The following is a 13,538-nucleotide window of genomic DNA, read 5'->3' as shown; positions in this document are numbered from 1 at the left end:
TATTAGTGAATCTTTTGCAGCTTATACATTTATGTTCTTTATTTGCAAAGGGTGCTGTGAACATTATGTGAACGTTTAAGTGTTTGCTTAAAACCATGTTAGATTTAGGTCCATTACTGTGTTAACTCATTTAGAAGTAGATGCAAAACACATCTGCCTTAATGATGAAAGAACAGAATAACATTATTTATTACTTTTTATCAGTAAAGGTAATTGATACACAGCAGGTGATTTGTTTTAAGACCCAAAGGGAGCCAGCAGCAAAATTAATAATGGAAGATACTAAACAGGTATATATAATGCCAGTCACTGGCAGCCTACTTCAAGATCAGAAATAACCTTCCCCATACATATTACTTCTATAACTGCACTTAAATCATTACCATGTGCTATTTGTTTTGTGGTGAACCTTGAATTTGTGCTGTTAATGTACCAAATATGCTCAAAAATAAGGTGGTACTCCTTCAAAAGTTAAGGGAAAGAAATGTGCAAGAAATTATTTTGCTTAGTTAAATGTATTAAATGAGATTCTCTTGTCAGTAAAATGGGGAAATGGGCTTAGAATAACTGGTAAAAAAAATCATTGAGCTCAAAATATTTTAAGTACATTATATTTTCATTCAAAATTGGGTACTCATTAATTTTTAATTTGTAGTTGGCTATATTGCTGATTTTGTATAAAAATTAAAGGGTTGCTGATAAAGCTCTGTGAACAGAAGCTGAAGCCTATTTTAGTTCATTAAGGCAGCTCAGGTATTTTTACGTAACGTGTATATCTTGCCATTTTAAGTTACAGTTACTTTTATCATATCTGGTATACATAAACAGCTGGCACTGAATTCCAGTCAAATTATAGTAATAGTGATCAGTTAGTTTTGTTGATCTGAATAATAGCGTTGTTTCATCGCTCTGTATTTCCTAAGGAAGTATAAAGCTTCTAGCTCTTTCATTACAAATTCGCCCCGTCCAATAAGTTCTTTGATCTTCTGTGGGTCCTTCACATCTTTATTTTTTAGGAAAACATTCTTCAGACGCCTTTTAAAATAGTCTGCTCCTTTTGGATAGTCTCGTCCAAGATACAGCAGCTTAAAAAAGAAAGGTTATATATTTCTAAACAATCTGTGTCTCAGTAAAATATGTATAAAACTGGCAACATAATTACTTACATTTTTATAAAGATTCAGTACTTCTCCTCTTAAAGAATTGGCCATTTTCATTTATTATGGAAAGGATCCCCTTTTATACATAACATACCTAAAGAAAAATAAAAATGTTTGTAAATAACTGCTTTGTAGTCCCAAAAAAAGAATCAAAGATTTTATACATTGGGAAAAAATGGTAACTTTTTTTTTTAATTCAATAAATACTTATTGAGCACTTATGTTCCAAGCAGTGGGACATATCCATGAGATGTCAGATAAGATACCTGCTCTCACAGAACTAACCTTTCCTGTGGGAGATATAATAAGCAAACAGAATTATGAATTGTGTAAGTCCTATGAAGGAAAAAGGGTAATGAGAGAGAAAATGAATTGTCAAAGATAGTTATGTAGGTATACCTTCTTTTATACAGAGTGGAATGAATTAGATTTAAATCCCAGCTGCATAACGTTATACAGATTACTTAACCTTTATGAGCTTCAGTTTCCTTACTGTCGAAAGGAAGACTCTATGTTGCTCTCAAGGCAAGGCCAGATTCATTTGGAGGACACTGGAAAGAGTCCTAGTCATATCTAGAAGGGTGCTATCCTAAGAAAAGCTAAAGAGTAGAAGCTGGGTGTGGGAGTCAAGCAGGTTCACAGCTAATGGTAGATGGGCAATAAGAGTGGTGGTAAAGAGACCAGTGAACAACCCCTAAGTGGGTACATGTGTGACAGACAAGCGGGCAACATCCAGTGAAGTAGGTTATGCTTTATGTGTAACTCGTTAGTGCCACTAGGGAAAGGTGGCTCCTTAAAGGCACCATGACAGCCTACACACAGAAAATAACTCCCATTACTTGTTATGGTTGTGAGGATTAAATCATAAAATTCCTAACACCATAAGCATTTAGTTTATGATAGGCCCAAAGTAAATGTCCATGTCATTTATAAAGTTCCTTAAAATTCTATTATTCCTATATTCCCAATGACCTAAGAAAACGTATACTTGATGTCCCTCATTAACATAATTATTTTGAAATAATTTCAATCTTGCAGAAAAGTTGCAACATATTTCCTGAACAAGAATTTGAGGAATATACTTAAGAATTTGAGAATTTAGAGTAACTTCCTAACATGACATACAATTAGTGTGAATACTTTGCAGTGCCATCCAACAGAAATATAATCCAAGACATCTATGTAATACTACATTTTCTAGTAGCCCATATTAAAAAATAAAAAATGTTTAAATATATTTTGTTCACATCCAAAATATTATTTCAATGTGTCATGTTAGCTACATTTCAGGTGCTTATATTGCCACCATGGTGGGCAGAACAGCTTTAGAGTATAGTTCCTGTGAACAAGGACAATTCCTACAGGACAGTACAACCATTAGAATCAGGAAGCTAACAGTGCTACGTACATTACTACATCAAATCCACAACCCCTTCATGTTTTGGCAGCCCTCCCAAAGACGCCCTTTATAGCAGAAAGTTCCAATCCAGGATTACACATTGCATTTAGTTTTCATGTCTCTTCAGCCTTCCATCCGAAACAATTCCTCAAGTTTCCTTGACTTTCATGAACTTCATACTTGTGAAGATCACAGGCCGTTTATTTTATAGAATAGCTGGAGACTACCACAGATGTTTAAAGTGCTCAGAAATAACAGAGTACCCTGGGAAGGGGAGCAAGGGACTGGGGAACAGGAAGGGATCAAAAGGCAGGAGGAAATTCGTGGGGATAATGGAGATGTTCATCATTGTGATTGTGGTGATAGTTTTATAGCTGTATGCATATGTCAAATTTATCAGATCGATTTACACTTTAAAGTGTAACTTACTGTATGTCAATTATACCTCAGTAAAACTTTTAAAAAATTGGCATAAATATGCTGGCAAAATGTTAAGAGGAGGGCTGGGAAATAGTGAGGTACACATGGAAATAAGATCTAAACCACAAGGCTGCCAGTTAGTAGTCAGGGTAGGTCTGCCACCAGTCAAGTTGCATAAAACTGGGTATGCCTCTCTCGGGTGGGAGCCCTGTTTGTAAACACTTATTTTAAATGTTTTAAATATATATTTGGAAGACTCCTGCTGCCAGAATGGCAGCTAAATGAAGTCCTTTTCACTTCTTGCTGAAGTTCATAAATCTGATTCTCTGGCTTCTCTTTCTTAAGGGGGGAAAAATCACATATGAACAAACATTATTTCTTTTAATTCTTACATAATTCCTCACTTTATTAATAGTTTTTAAGCTAATTCACATAGCAAACATATAGTGTATCAGAACAATTCTTTTTGAGCTTTCTTGTAATTTTGTTTTTCTCCAAATTGCTTTTTCTGCTTTTGTCTGGATAGCTTCCAAGCTTTCTTCCCAAGTCTGCTGCTCTCCCCCCGCTGCCATTTTTACAAGTGAAATGACAAAAAAAGCTTTTTAGAAGATCTGTATACATGGCTGCAACTTAACGGACTCTGAGCTTCACTTAGGGTGATCTTAGTGCACCCTTTGTTGGGGAACCTCTGAAGTCAAAGTCCTTCTTCCTGGGCTGATCAGTTTCCCCAGAGAAGAAATTTCCAGTTTGCTGAGGATTTGTGTATTCAATTTTAATAAAAGGAAGAAGAATGGGGCCCTGCATTCAGCATTATGTACACCACATTTAATTTGTTTCCAGTGTGGGTCTCATGTACTTAGTATACCTGAGGACACCCCAGTGCAGAGAATAGTATTATTTGGTCAGAAATATATCTCCATGCTTCTGTCAAATGAGAGGTGCAGTCCCTCTAGAGGTGTTTTTCAAATAGATTTTACTTAATCTCTGATTTACTTCATTCTTCATTTCCAATTCCCTGTTCCATTGGCTTTTGAAAATTAATGCAGTATAAACTAGGCTTTTCTGGTGTGTTGAGTCACATGCATTCATCTGGTTTGCAACTTCCAAAATTTTACTGTTGTCATCTTCTCTCTTCTCTCTCATTTTTTCAGTTTTTATAATCCTCATTTACTAATACATTTAGTCAATAAAGTTGGAAGGGAGAGAGCATTATAAAATTAGAATTCAGAGATAAGAAATGGTGCCATGATTTTAAAGTATTCAATGTTCTGTCATGCTAAAACAGGGTTCCAAAATCACAGAATTGAGAATTTGGATTGAGCTTAATTTCTTAATCATTTAATTTCTAGTTTTCCTGTTGGCCTAAGTTGCCAGTGTTTCTTCATGTGGGGAGGAGACTGAAATTCTGAAGGTTATGCTACTGACTAGCACAATTAGCCTGTGACCTTGGGCTTAATGAGTCTTGCTGGGCCTCAGCGACCTTCACTGTAGGAAATCCTTTGCCCAGGAATCACTTCAAGTAATTTCCAGTTCTTGTTTAGAGCTGCTCTTAGGAAAAACGGCATATACATAACTTGCACAGAAAGTAAACGGAACCATGTGCAGAGAGAAGAATCCAAAGGTTATAAATTTCAAAATAACCAACCCTCTTGGACCGATTTATTTACCCCTTTCTCTAAATTGCCAATTGAGCCCCGTCTCCACTCGGTTCTAAGCCGTGGTGGCCCAGGCAGCCCACCCAGGTGTCAGTCACTTCACCCAATCGCGAAGCCGGAGTCTCCCTTCCTTCTGGAAAGCCCTCACAGAAAGAGTCGCCCCAACACACTCCTAGGGAGGAAGTGAGACTGTCAACGTCAGAAGACGTTCAGAAACCCTGTGCCTCACCCGGTGGTCCCTGCCCAGACCATACTTCATCGCCTCCAGACCCCAAGATCTGGAAGACAGAATAAAACGTCCCTGCGGCTGCACTCACGCACTTTCCGGCATTCCACAGCCGTAAAGCCCTCCGACCGCTCCGACTCCGGGGTCCGTCAACACCGAAGCAGGGCGGGTGTTGGTGTGAGGCAGCCAGTCAGAGAAGGGGGCGGGGCGTCTCACGAAAGAACCCCAGTGCGATTGCGCGGACCCGTAGGAGAGGATTTGCGCCCTTTCCCTTGGGCGCCAGTGGGCGGGGCTTGTCGTCCTGACAACCCGGGAGCGTTCCTCCACAAGCTCAGAGCTCAGCTGCGGCCGACTACGGAGGCTTTGCTTGTTGCAGAATGGTGAGCAGGGAAAGTGGGGGACCCAGCTGAAGGGGCGAGCAGTGATTCACCCGTGTTAAATGATGTAATAAGTGTTTGACATATTTTAAAGGGGAGCGGATGGGTTTAAGAAAGAACTCTTACCCCTGTGGGAAATCGGCCTTCTTATCCGTGGCCTTCGCGTCCGGGATCTCAGGGACGGATGGGAGTCAAAAACCGGCTTCTGCAAACGGGGGATAGCCAGTGCTGTCAAATGATGTCCTAATCCCGCACTGTTTCTAGGTTTAAGAATTGGCCTCGGGGCGCCTGGGTGGCACAGCGGTTAAGCGTCTGCCTTCGGCTCAGGGCGTGATCCCGGCGTTACGGGATCAAGCCCCACATCAGGCTCCTCCGCTATGAGCCTGCTTCTTCCTCTCCCACTCCCCCTGCTTGTGTCCCCTCTCTCGCTGGCTATCTCTATCTCTGTCGAATAAATAAATAAAATCTTAAAAAAAAAAAAAAAGAATTGGCCTCAACCTGGTAATTTCCAAGAATGATAGATGTTTCCATTAAATTGCTTTTATCACTGGCAGCTTGGCGAAAATGTGTTTCTGTGCCTTCTCGGCACTTGATTAAAAGCTGTTGCAATTTATTCTGCTTTGGAAAGTTATTTTATGTGGTCTTTTGTGGAAATATGAATTGTTTTGTGATTCAAATTACTCAGCTTGCCTTGAATTTATTAAATATAATAAAGCTGCATGGTTTTTTTTAATGCACTCCTTAGTTGTTTTGTCTTTTTCCAGAACACAAACCAACCTGCCCCTATGAGATGATCTCTGTTCCCATTTTCTTAAATGTGACTTCCATCTTCTGTGGTTAAAATCAAAGGAAGTAGAAAAAGTATTTAATTAATTCATTAATTAAGGGGAAATTCGGGGTACATTCTTTGGGTTTGACACTAGGCTAGAAGTCAAGGATCTAAAAGTGAATATTACAACCTCTCCCTGATATGGGAAACAGATTAAACTCAAAAGAATACAGTATTTTTTTGTTTTGTTTTGTTTTGTTTTTGTTTTAGATTTTATGTATTTATTTGACAGAGAGAGAGACAGCCAGCGAGAAAGGGAACACAAGCAGGGGGAGTGGGAGAGGAAGAAGCAGGCTCCCAGCGGAGGAGCCTGATGTGGGGCTCAATCCCCGGACTCTGGGATCAGGCCCTGAGCCGAACGCAGACGCTTAATGACTGATCCACCCAGGCGCCCCAGAATACAGTGTTTTAACTGTAACAATTGAAATGTCTGCAATGGAATAAGATTAAGTTGGGAATGATGAAATTGGGGTGGGAAAGGGCACAGAAAGAGAAGAGCAGTGCTTTTCAAACTGTGTTTTAAAGTATGAATATGAGTTTGCCAGAATTGATGGAGAATGTTCATATCAGGAAGAACAGGAAGTATGGACTTTAAGCCAACTTAAAACTGTTGATAAATTGAGGGAACAATAAGCCCTTATTTATTTTCCAGTGGAACATAAATTTCATCGTATCCCTCTAGCAATGTTTCTCACAATGTCCCTGGAACATTTGCTTCTGCCACATCTGGAATACTTGTTAAGATGCAGATTCTAGGAACTGACCGGACTCCAAACAAACCTACTGTATTAGTTTCCTAGGGCTGCCAAGTAACAAAGTAAAACAAACTAAGTGGCTTAAAAGGTAGAAACTTACTGTTTCACAATTCTTTTGTGACTGGTAAATCCAAGATCAAGGTGTTTCCAGGGCTCTGCTCCCTCTGCGGGTGCTAGGGAGGGATCTGTTCAGACCTCTTCCCTAGCTTCTGGTAGTTCCTTGGCTTCCTGCAGCATACCCCCATTCTTTATGTGGCGGTCTTTCTGTGTGTGTGTCTGTATCCAAATTTCTCCTTTTTATAAGGACATCAGTCATATTGGATTAAGGTTATTCTATTCCATTATGATGTCATCTTAATTTAACTAATTACATCAACAACAACTCAGGTTACAAATAAGGTAAAATTTGGAGGTACTGCGGGAGTAGGATGGGGATGCAGTTCAGTCCATAATATCTACTGAATCACAATGAGGGGGAAGTGTGTATACTTTTACCACAGGACTATGCATTTTTTTTTAACAAGCCCTCTGCTTTGAGAACTACCCCTGACTCTTGAATAACACTGGTCTACTTTGAACTGTGGGAATCCATTTATAGGCAGATTTTTAAAATAAATACAGTACAATACTGTTAATGTGTTTTTTTCTTATCGTTTTCTTAATATTTCTTTTCTCAAGCTTATTTTATTGCAAGAATACAGTATATAATAAATATACAAAATATGTGTTAACTGTTTATGTTATTAGTAAGTCTTCTAGTCAACAATAAGCTATTAATAGTTAAGTTTTGGGGGAGTCAAAAGTTATATGTGGGTTTTTGCCTGCATGGGGGTCAGCACCCCAACTTCTTATTGTTCAAGGGTCAACTGTACTGTACTATATGATGCTCTTTTTATGATTTGCAGGAGGGGTTAGGATAAGTACTAATCCCAAACCTACTTCACATTAAAAGCACTAATGAGAGATGATAATTTGCCCATCTTAAAATATGACTACTTGAGAGTAGGAGCATATTGTTTGCATATTCTGCTGTATAGTACTTACTGCAGGATGGGAGTGTATTAACTATTAATTGATAGTAAATATGGTAATAAAAATAGAACCTAACTGTAAAAATTATATGAGAGCAAAGTCTCTACTGTTCATCTTTATATCATCTCCAGTGTCCCAGAGCAACCTGTATGCAAATCAATAATAAATATCTGCTGAATGAATTAATAAAATATATGTACTTTCAAGAAGATAAAATCTGCTTCATGTCAGTTTCAACATTTATATTTAATACAGTGATAATCTTATAGCTTGAACCAGTAATTTCTTCTGGATAAGTCTTCAGATGTGGAATGTGTATAATCTTATAGTCACATGATCTCCTACAGAGTCCCTATCAGAAATCTAATGGACACATGAGCCTAATCAGGAAATTACAAGTAGGGTTAATTGAAAAACACATGTAATGATAGTGCTAATGGTAAATAGTTATTGCAATACTGTGCTTTCCAAATTAATTTCCAAAGAAGAATAGATCTGCTTTAAGACACATTGCTGAACAGAATTATTTTATCATAGCTTTGCCTGCTTTAAATAACTGATTCTTTTTCTATAAAATCAGCCATCTAATTTTACAGAAAGATTATTTATTTATGAGATCATTTCCACACTTTCAAACTTGACATCAGTGCCTGTATTTAGTCAATCACTTATTGTTCCTTGGAACCCTTTAAGCCAGTATCTCCCTGACTGCTATTCTGTGTAGTGGTAGGTCATTTCATCACGCATAAGTCATTGAGTGACTGTCATAAGAAAGAGTGTAAGATTTAAGAGTGTATAATTTTAGAAAGATGCTTCAGTGTGTCAACTATTTTTGTTTTTCCTAGACCTGCTTATAGTTTTGTCTAAATTCTTTTTTAAAAGACTTTATTTTGAGATAATTTTAGATTTACACGAAAGTTGCAAAGATGATGCAGAGAGTTTCCTTATGCTTTTTACCCAGCTTCTCCTAATTTTCACATTTTATATAATCTTGGTACTTTTGCTAAAAATACCTGAGTTTTTAAAAATTTATCAATCCTTTTGTTTTTCCAACTTTCAGGGTCCCAAAGCAAAAAAGGTAGGTAGAAATTATTTTCTCAAAATAGATAGTTTTATAAGCACTAACATTGTATGAACAGAATTTTTAAACATTCTTTTGGTTAGTTTTATTATAGTTTATAATAGGATTTACTAAGCTTACTTTTTAGATATTAATGCTATTTAAATCATGGGTAATCCTTTACAAAACAGGACATACTTCAAATTTGACATAAAAAGATATTTCTAGTTTCACAGTCTTTAATTTTTACTTGTACTACTTGTACCTAGATTTGAGGCTTTTTATTAGTTGTGCTCTAGAAAATGTTAGATTTAGGAACCCCTTTTTTTAATTCTGGATAAACACAAACATTTAGTCACAGAACCTTAAAAGTGGACCCTAAGGTCATGTGTCTTTAAATGGATTGCATAGTAATGCATACTTGATTTTCTTTTGTACTTTGTAGAAATCTGAATTTAATAAAGCATGTCTGGAATGCCTTATTCTCTTTTTCACTTAGTAGATTTATACTTTAAAGCAGAGTTTATAATCTCTTGACTGGCAAGCCAGATTTAGTCCCTCACCATATTTTGTTTGACCTAAAAAGTTTTTTTATTAGTTGCCAAATTATTTTCATACAAAAATGTGATTTCCATCTATTCTTAAAACATTGGAAACCTGATGACATTGGGCGTATAGTCCTGTAAGGCGGCAGTTGGCTAGACTGAGTAGCAGCCACCCCTTTTAGAAATGCATAAACTCCAGTTTGCCACGGTCTTGACTATGACTAAAATCCCTACTGTATTCACCTGCCTGATCCCAATAGGGATTTGGGTTTGGAATGCTGGCTTTAAGGCATATTTCATAAGGTCGCTTCTCTGTAAAATTTGCTACTGTTCTTTCTTCCACAATCAGCTATGTTGTGTTCTCATAGCACATCCATTTGTACATACCTCAATTATAACCCTTATATCATTTTGTTGTAATAATTTATTACTGTGAGCTGTCTAAGGTCAGGAGCACATCATATTAATTTTTATGTTCATAGCATTTAGTGCAGTGCCTGGCTCATAGTAGAAATTCAGTGTTTATCTAATGAGTATGTGAAACCCATTTACCCTGCCAACATTTAAAAACACCTGGGCCCTTGACCATTTAAAGGAAATGCTTATTTAAATGTGTATTCAATATTTATACAATTAAACATTTCTTTAAGAGATGCTTTTGAGTGCCTTCTGTGTTTGCTTCTCAGTCATTTGGACCCACTACCAACCTGAAACTATTTTAAGGGCTGTGGATATAACTGAACAAAATTTGTGAACGTTCTGGACACATTCTCGTGGAAGTATTCTGGAGGACTACAATTATTTGTATGTGGGTCTGTAATAGTTTATTGGTTTGTGTGGATTTTCATTTTTGGTTTTAGATTGTGAAATCTTAGAAACATTGTTTTCAGTGTGAAAACTCATTGTTCTAAATGACTTTGGTGCTTAATTGTGTATGCGCGGGTGCTAAATAAATACTTCTGGATTATTTTGTTCAGAGTGTTGTATCCTTAGAGAATGGTGATAGGAAGCCTCTGAAATTTGAAACCAAACATAAGGAATAAACCACTCAATTTTTATTTCTTCCATTCTTAAAAATTGTGGTTTGGGGATTGAGTCTGTGAGGGAATTTATAGTATAGTTAGGAAAGCATTGAAAGATATATTTTATCCTTTCTGATTTGTCAAAGATTTTTTTAAGGGAAAAGTAATAAATGCACATGGTACAAAATTAAAGTAGCATAAAAATGGAAAATTGCCTCTTACTAAAGACTGGAAGAACTGCGAATCTTCTCATAAATTGTCTAAGCGTTAAAGAGTACACACACTTCCCTTTTCTCCCCCCAGACGGGAGCATTCTGCACCTTCTATTTAGCATTTAATGATATTGTATTTCATCAATTCTAGGATACTCATCTTTTTACACTTTAGCATTACTAAAATTAAGATGTGTCTTATAGTCAATATCGTCTTATAGTCATCGTAGTCCTGGATTGACATCCATTTTTTCTAGAGAGGTTGTTTGCTTCTTTCAGTCACACGGGTTTACTCATACCTAATACTACCTGAAATTCTCAGCTTGAGGGTTTTTGGACCATGCTAATGGTATCCATCAGACAGCAAATCCACATGAACTGGCTTGTGGTTCAAATTTTCCAGATTTTTTCTTCTTCTTTCTATTCCTTTTCAGGATTAAGATCTGCAGGTTTTCTTGCTGTATCTTTCTGTGTTGTGGGTTCATTTCTCATTACTCATATATCCAGGTTTATACAGGCATCTCCTATTAGACTCCCATCTTGGGCGTTCCCTTTTTGGTAGTAATAATTTAAAGGTACATCTTACATCTGGTGGCATCATAGATTGGGTAGAATAGGTGTGTCTTTGGACCTTTTTGTTTCAGCACAATGAGATAGTGTCACTTCTTTCCACAGCTGCATCATATTTCTTTGAAAGTATGTACTATGATTTTTATGTTGTCCATCTTTTTTGCTACCACAAACAAGGTAAGAATGAAGATCTTTGTATATAAGGCCTTGCAGATGTATGGAAGAATACTTATTTCATTGATTTAGCAGTGTTCTAGACATTAAGAGAATAGTAGCAAGACAGAGTCTCTGATCTCATGAAACTTACATTCTTTTTTTAATCCAGCTTTATTGAGATATAACTGACATATAACATTGTATGAGTTTAAGGTATACAATGTAACAATTTGTTGTACTTATATATTATGAAGTGATAATAAACTAAAGTTAATTTTATATCTATCATCTCACATAATTACCATTATGTGTGTGTGTGTGTGAGTGTGTGGTGAAAACATTTAAGATTGACTAAGTAACTTTCAAGTATACAAGACAATATTGTGAACTGTAGTCAACATGCTGTACAGTACATCTTCAGAACTTATTCATCTTGTAACTGCAAGTTTATTGCTCTTTGACAAATATCTGCCCATTTCCCCCATGCCCTAGCCCCTGATAATCACCAATTTATTCTGTTTCTATGAGTTCGGCTTTTTTAGATTCCACATTTAAGTGAAATCATAGTGTTGGTCTCTGACTTATTTCACTTAGCATAATGCTCTCAAGGTTCATCTATGTTGTCACAAATAGCAAGATTTTCTTCTTTTTTATGGCTGAATAATATTCCACTTATATTTATCCATTCATCCGTGGATGGACACTTAGTTTGTTTCCATGTCTTGCAGTACACATGGGGGTGCAGATATCTCTTCAAGATAGTGGTTTCATTTTATAAAGTTTACATTCTATCTGGGGAGGTGATTTCAGATATAATTTCAGATAGCTTCAAAAATGCAGAAAACCAAGAAAGGGGTCAATGAGAAATGTGGGGTAGGGAATAGTGATGGTGCTATTTCATATAAGATGATTAAGGAGGTAAAGCTTGAGAAGAGACCTAGATGAAGCAAGGGAGTTAGTCAGTAATTACCTGGGAGGTGAGATTCTAGAAAGAAAAAACAGTTATTGTAATAATGGCCAAGTAGGCCATGGTGTAATAAATATTTGAGTTTTATTCTGTGTGTGATGGGTAGCCTGGGAAAGTTGTAAGCAGAAGAGTGACATGGTCTGATTTACATTTTTTTAAAGTGAGCAAAAAATTCATTGTAGGGCAGCAAGAGTAGAAACAGGAGGACCAGTTACGAAGTTATTGCAGCAGTCTAGATCAGAAGTCTTTTTACCGAAATAAACCTGCAAGTAAAAAGTACTCTCAGAGATACACAAAGATTTTCTAAGGATGCCAGAAATCAATTTCCAGATCATCAACTTCCATATTTCCCCTTTCCTGGGAAAATCTGTTCTGAAGTCCTCCCTTTTCACAATTACTCTCTTGCTTTACTAAACCAAAGAGGATCTAAATCTTAGTGGTTCATTGCCCTAGGGCCAAGGCTATGAAACTAAGGAACAATTCAAATATTGATGTTGGCAAAGCTTTCTCTAATCAAGATACCAAGGGGTTTTTGTCTTTTGTTCTTTGTGGTGAAATGTGGGACTAGAGATATTGAGATAGTGTAAATTTCTTATGTGTTATAGTCTAGAGTTGTGGAACTGGTAATAATTTTTAGTGACATTACCTGTGAGATTATTGTGCAATGAGGATGCAAAAAACCCTCTCACAATGTAACTTATTGATAAGACATCCAGACTCCAAAAATAATATTAATTTTTTTAATGAAGAAAGATTAAGGGTATCACCAAATGTAAATAAGCTTAATGTTTTCACTAAAGATGCTTGTGAAACTTTATATAATTTAAATTAGTATTATTCATTGCAAAAGCTAGGAAAATTTAACAAGACTACAGAAAAGGTACACTGTTAGAAGATCTACCACTGTTGGGACTCCTGGGTGGCTCAGTCAGTTAAGCATCTGCCTTCAGCTCAGGTCATGATCCTGGGGTCCTGGGATCGAGTCCCGCATTGGCTCCTTGCTTAGCAGGGAGTCTGCTTCTCCCTCTGCCTGCCGCTCTCCCTGCTTGTGCTCGCTCTCTCTCTCTCTCTCTCTGACTCTCGCTTTCTGACAAATAAATAAATAAAATATTTTTTTAAAGAAAGATCTATCACTGCATTTACAGCAGTATTT

The 13,538-nt window shown here is 36.9% G+C and overlaps 2 protein-coding genes across 5 annotated transcripts in view; one reads left to right on the top strand and one right to left on the bottom strand.

Annotated features, from left to right (window-relative positions):
* Positions 1-158: 158 nt before the first annotated feature.
* On the bottom strand, positions 159-5,062 carry ETFRF1 (electron transfer flavoprotein regulatory factor 1). Of its 3 annotated transcripts, none has more exons than XM_026502255.4 (3): positions 4,956-5,062; positions 1,167-1,254; positions 159-1,085 (listed from the first exon to the last, which is right to left on the bottom strand). In XM_026502255.4, exons 2-3 carry the CDS (start codon positions 1,215-1,217, stop codon positions 870-872), a joined length of 267 nt encoding a protein of 88 aa, XP_026358040.1. In that variant the 5' UTR covers positions 1,218-1,254; positions 4,956-5,062; the 3' UTR covers positions 159-869. The 3 variants fall into 3 exon arrangements, with proteins under 3 accessions (XP_026358040.1, XP_026358041.1, XP_026358042.1); XM_026502256.4 differs by having other exon boundaries at positions 4,952-5,054; XM_026502257.4 differs by having other exon boundaries at positions 4,864-5,047.
* A 93-nt stretch (positions 5,063-5,155) lies between these two features.
* The window catches only part of DNAI7 (dynein axonemal intermediate chain 7), a 66,001-nt gene continuing 57,618 nt past the window's right edge, over positions 5,156-13,538 (top strand). For both annotated transcript variants that reach the window (XM_057318940.1, XM_026502249.4), the window contains exon 1: positions 5,156-5,240. In XM_057318940.1, coding sequence (XP_057174923.1) covers positions 5,238-5,240 — 3 coding nt within the window. In that variant the 5' untranslated portion in view covers positions 5,156-5,237. The remainder of the gene's footprint in view (positions 5,241-13,538) is intronic.

The sequence above is a fragment of the Ursus arctos genome, unplaced genomic scaffold (genome assembly GCF_023065955.2).
Source record: "Ursus arctos isolate Adak ecotype North America unplaced genomic scaffold, UrsArc2.0 scaffold_26, whole genome shotgun sequence".
Taxonomy (NCBI): Eukaryota; Metazoa; Chordata; class Mammalia; order Carnivora; family Ursidae; genus Ursus; species Ursus arctos.
Note: the sequence above shows the minus strand (reverse complement) of the source record. Positions and strands in the feature narration are given on the sequence as shown.

Excerpts from the sequence above, each read along its gene's own strand:
- ETFRF1 (XM_026502255.4), bottom strand. The coding sequence starts at position 1,217 with ATGAAAATGGCCAATTCTTTAAGAGGAGAAGTACTGAATCTTTATAAA. Across the intron at positions 1,086-1,166 it reads TACTGAATCTTTATAAAAAT|CTGCTGTATCTTGGACGAGA; the intron begins GTAAGTAATTAT and ends TTCTTTTTTAAG.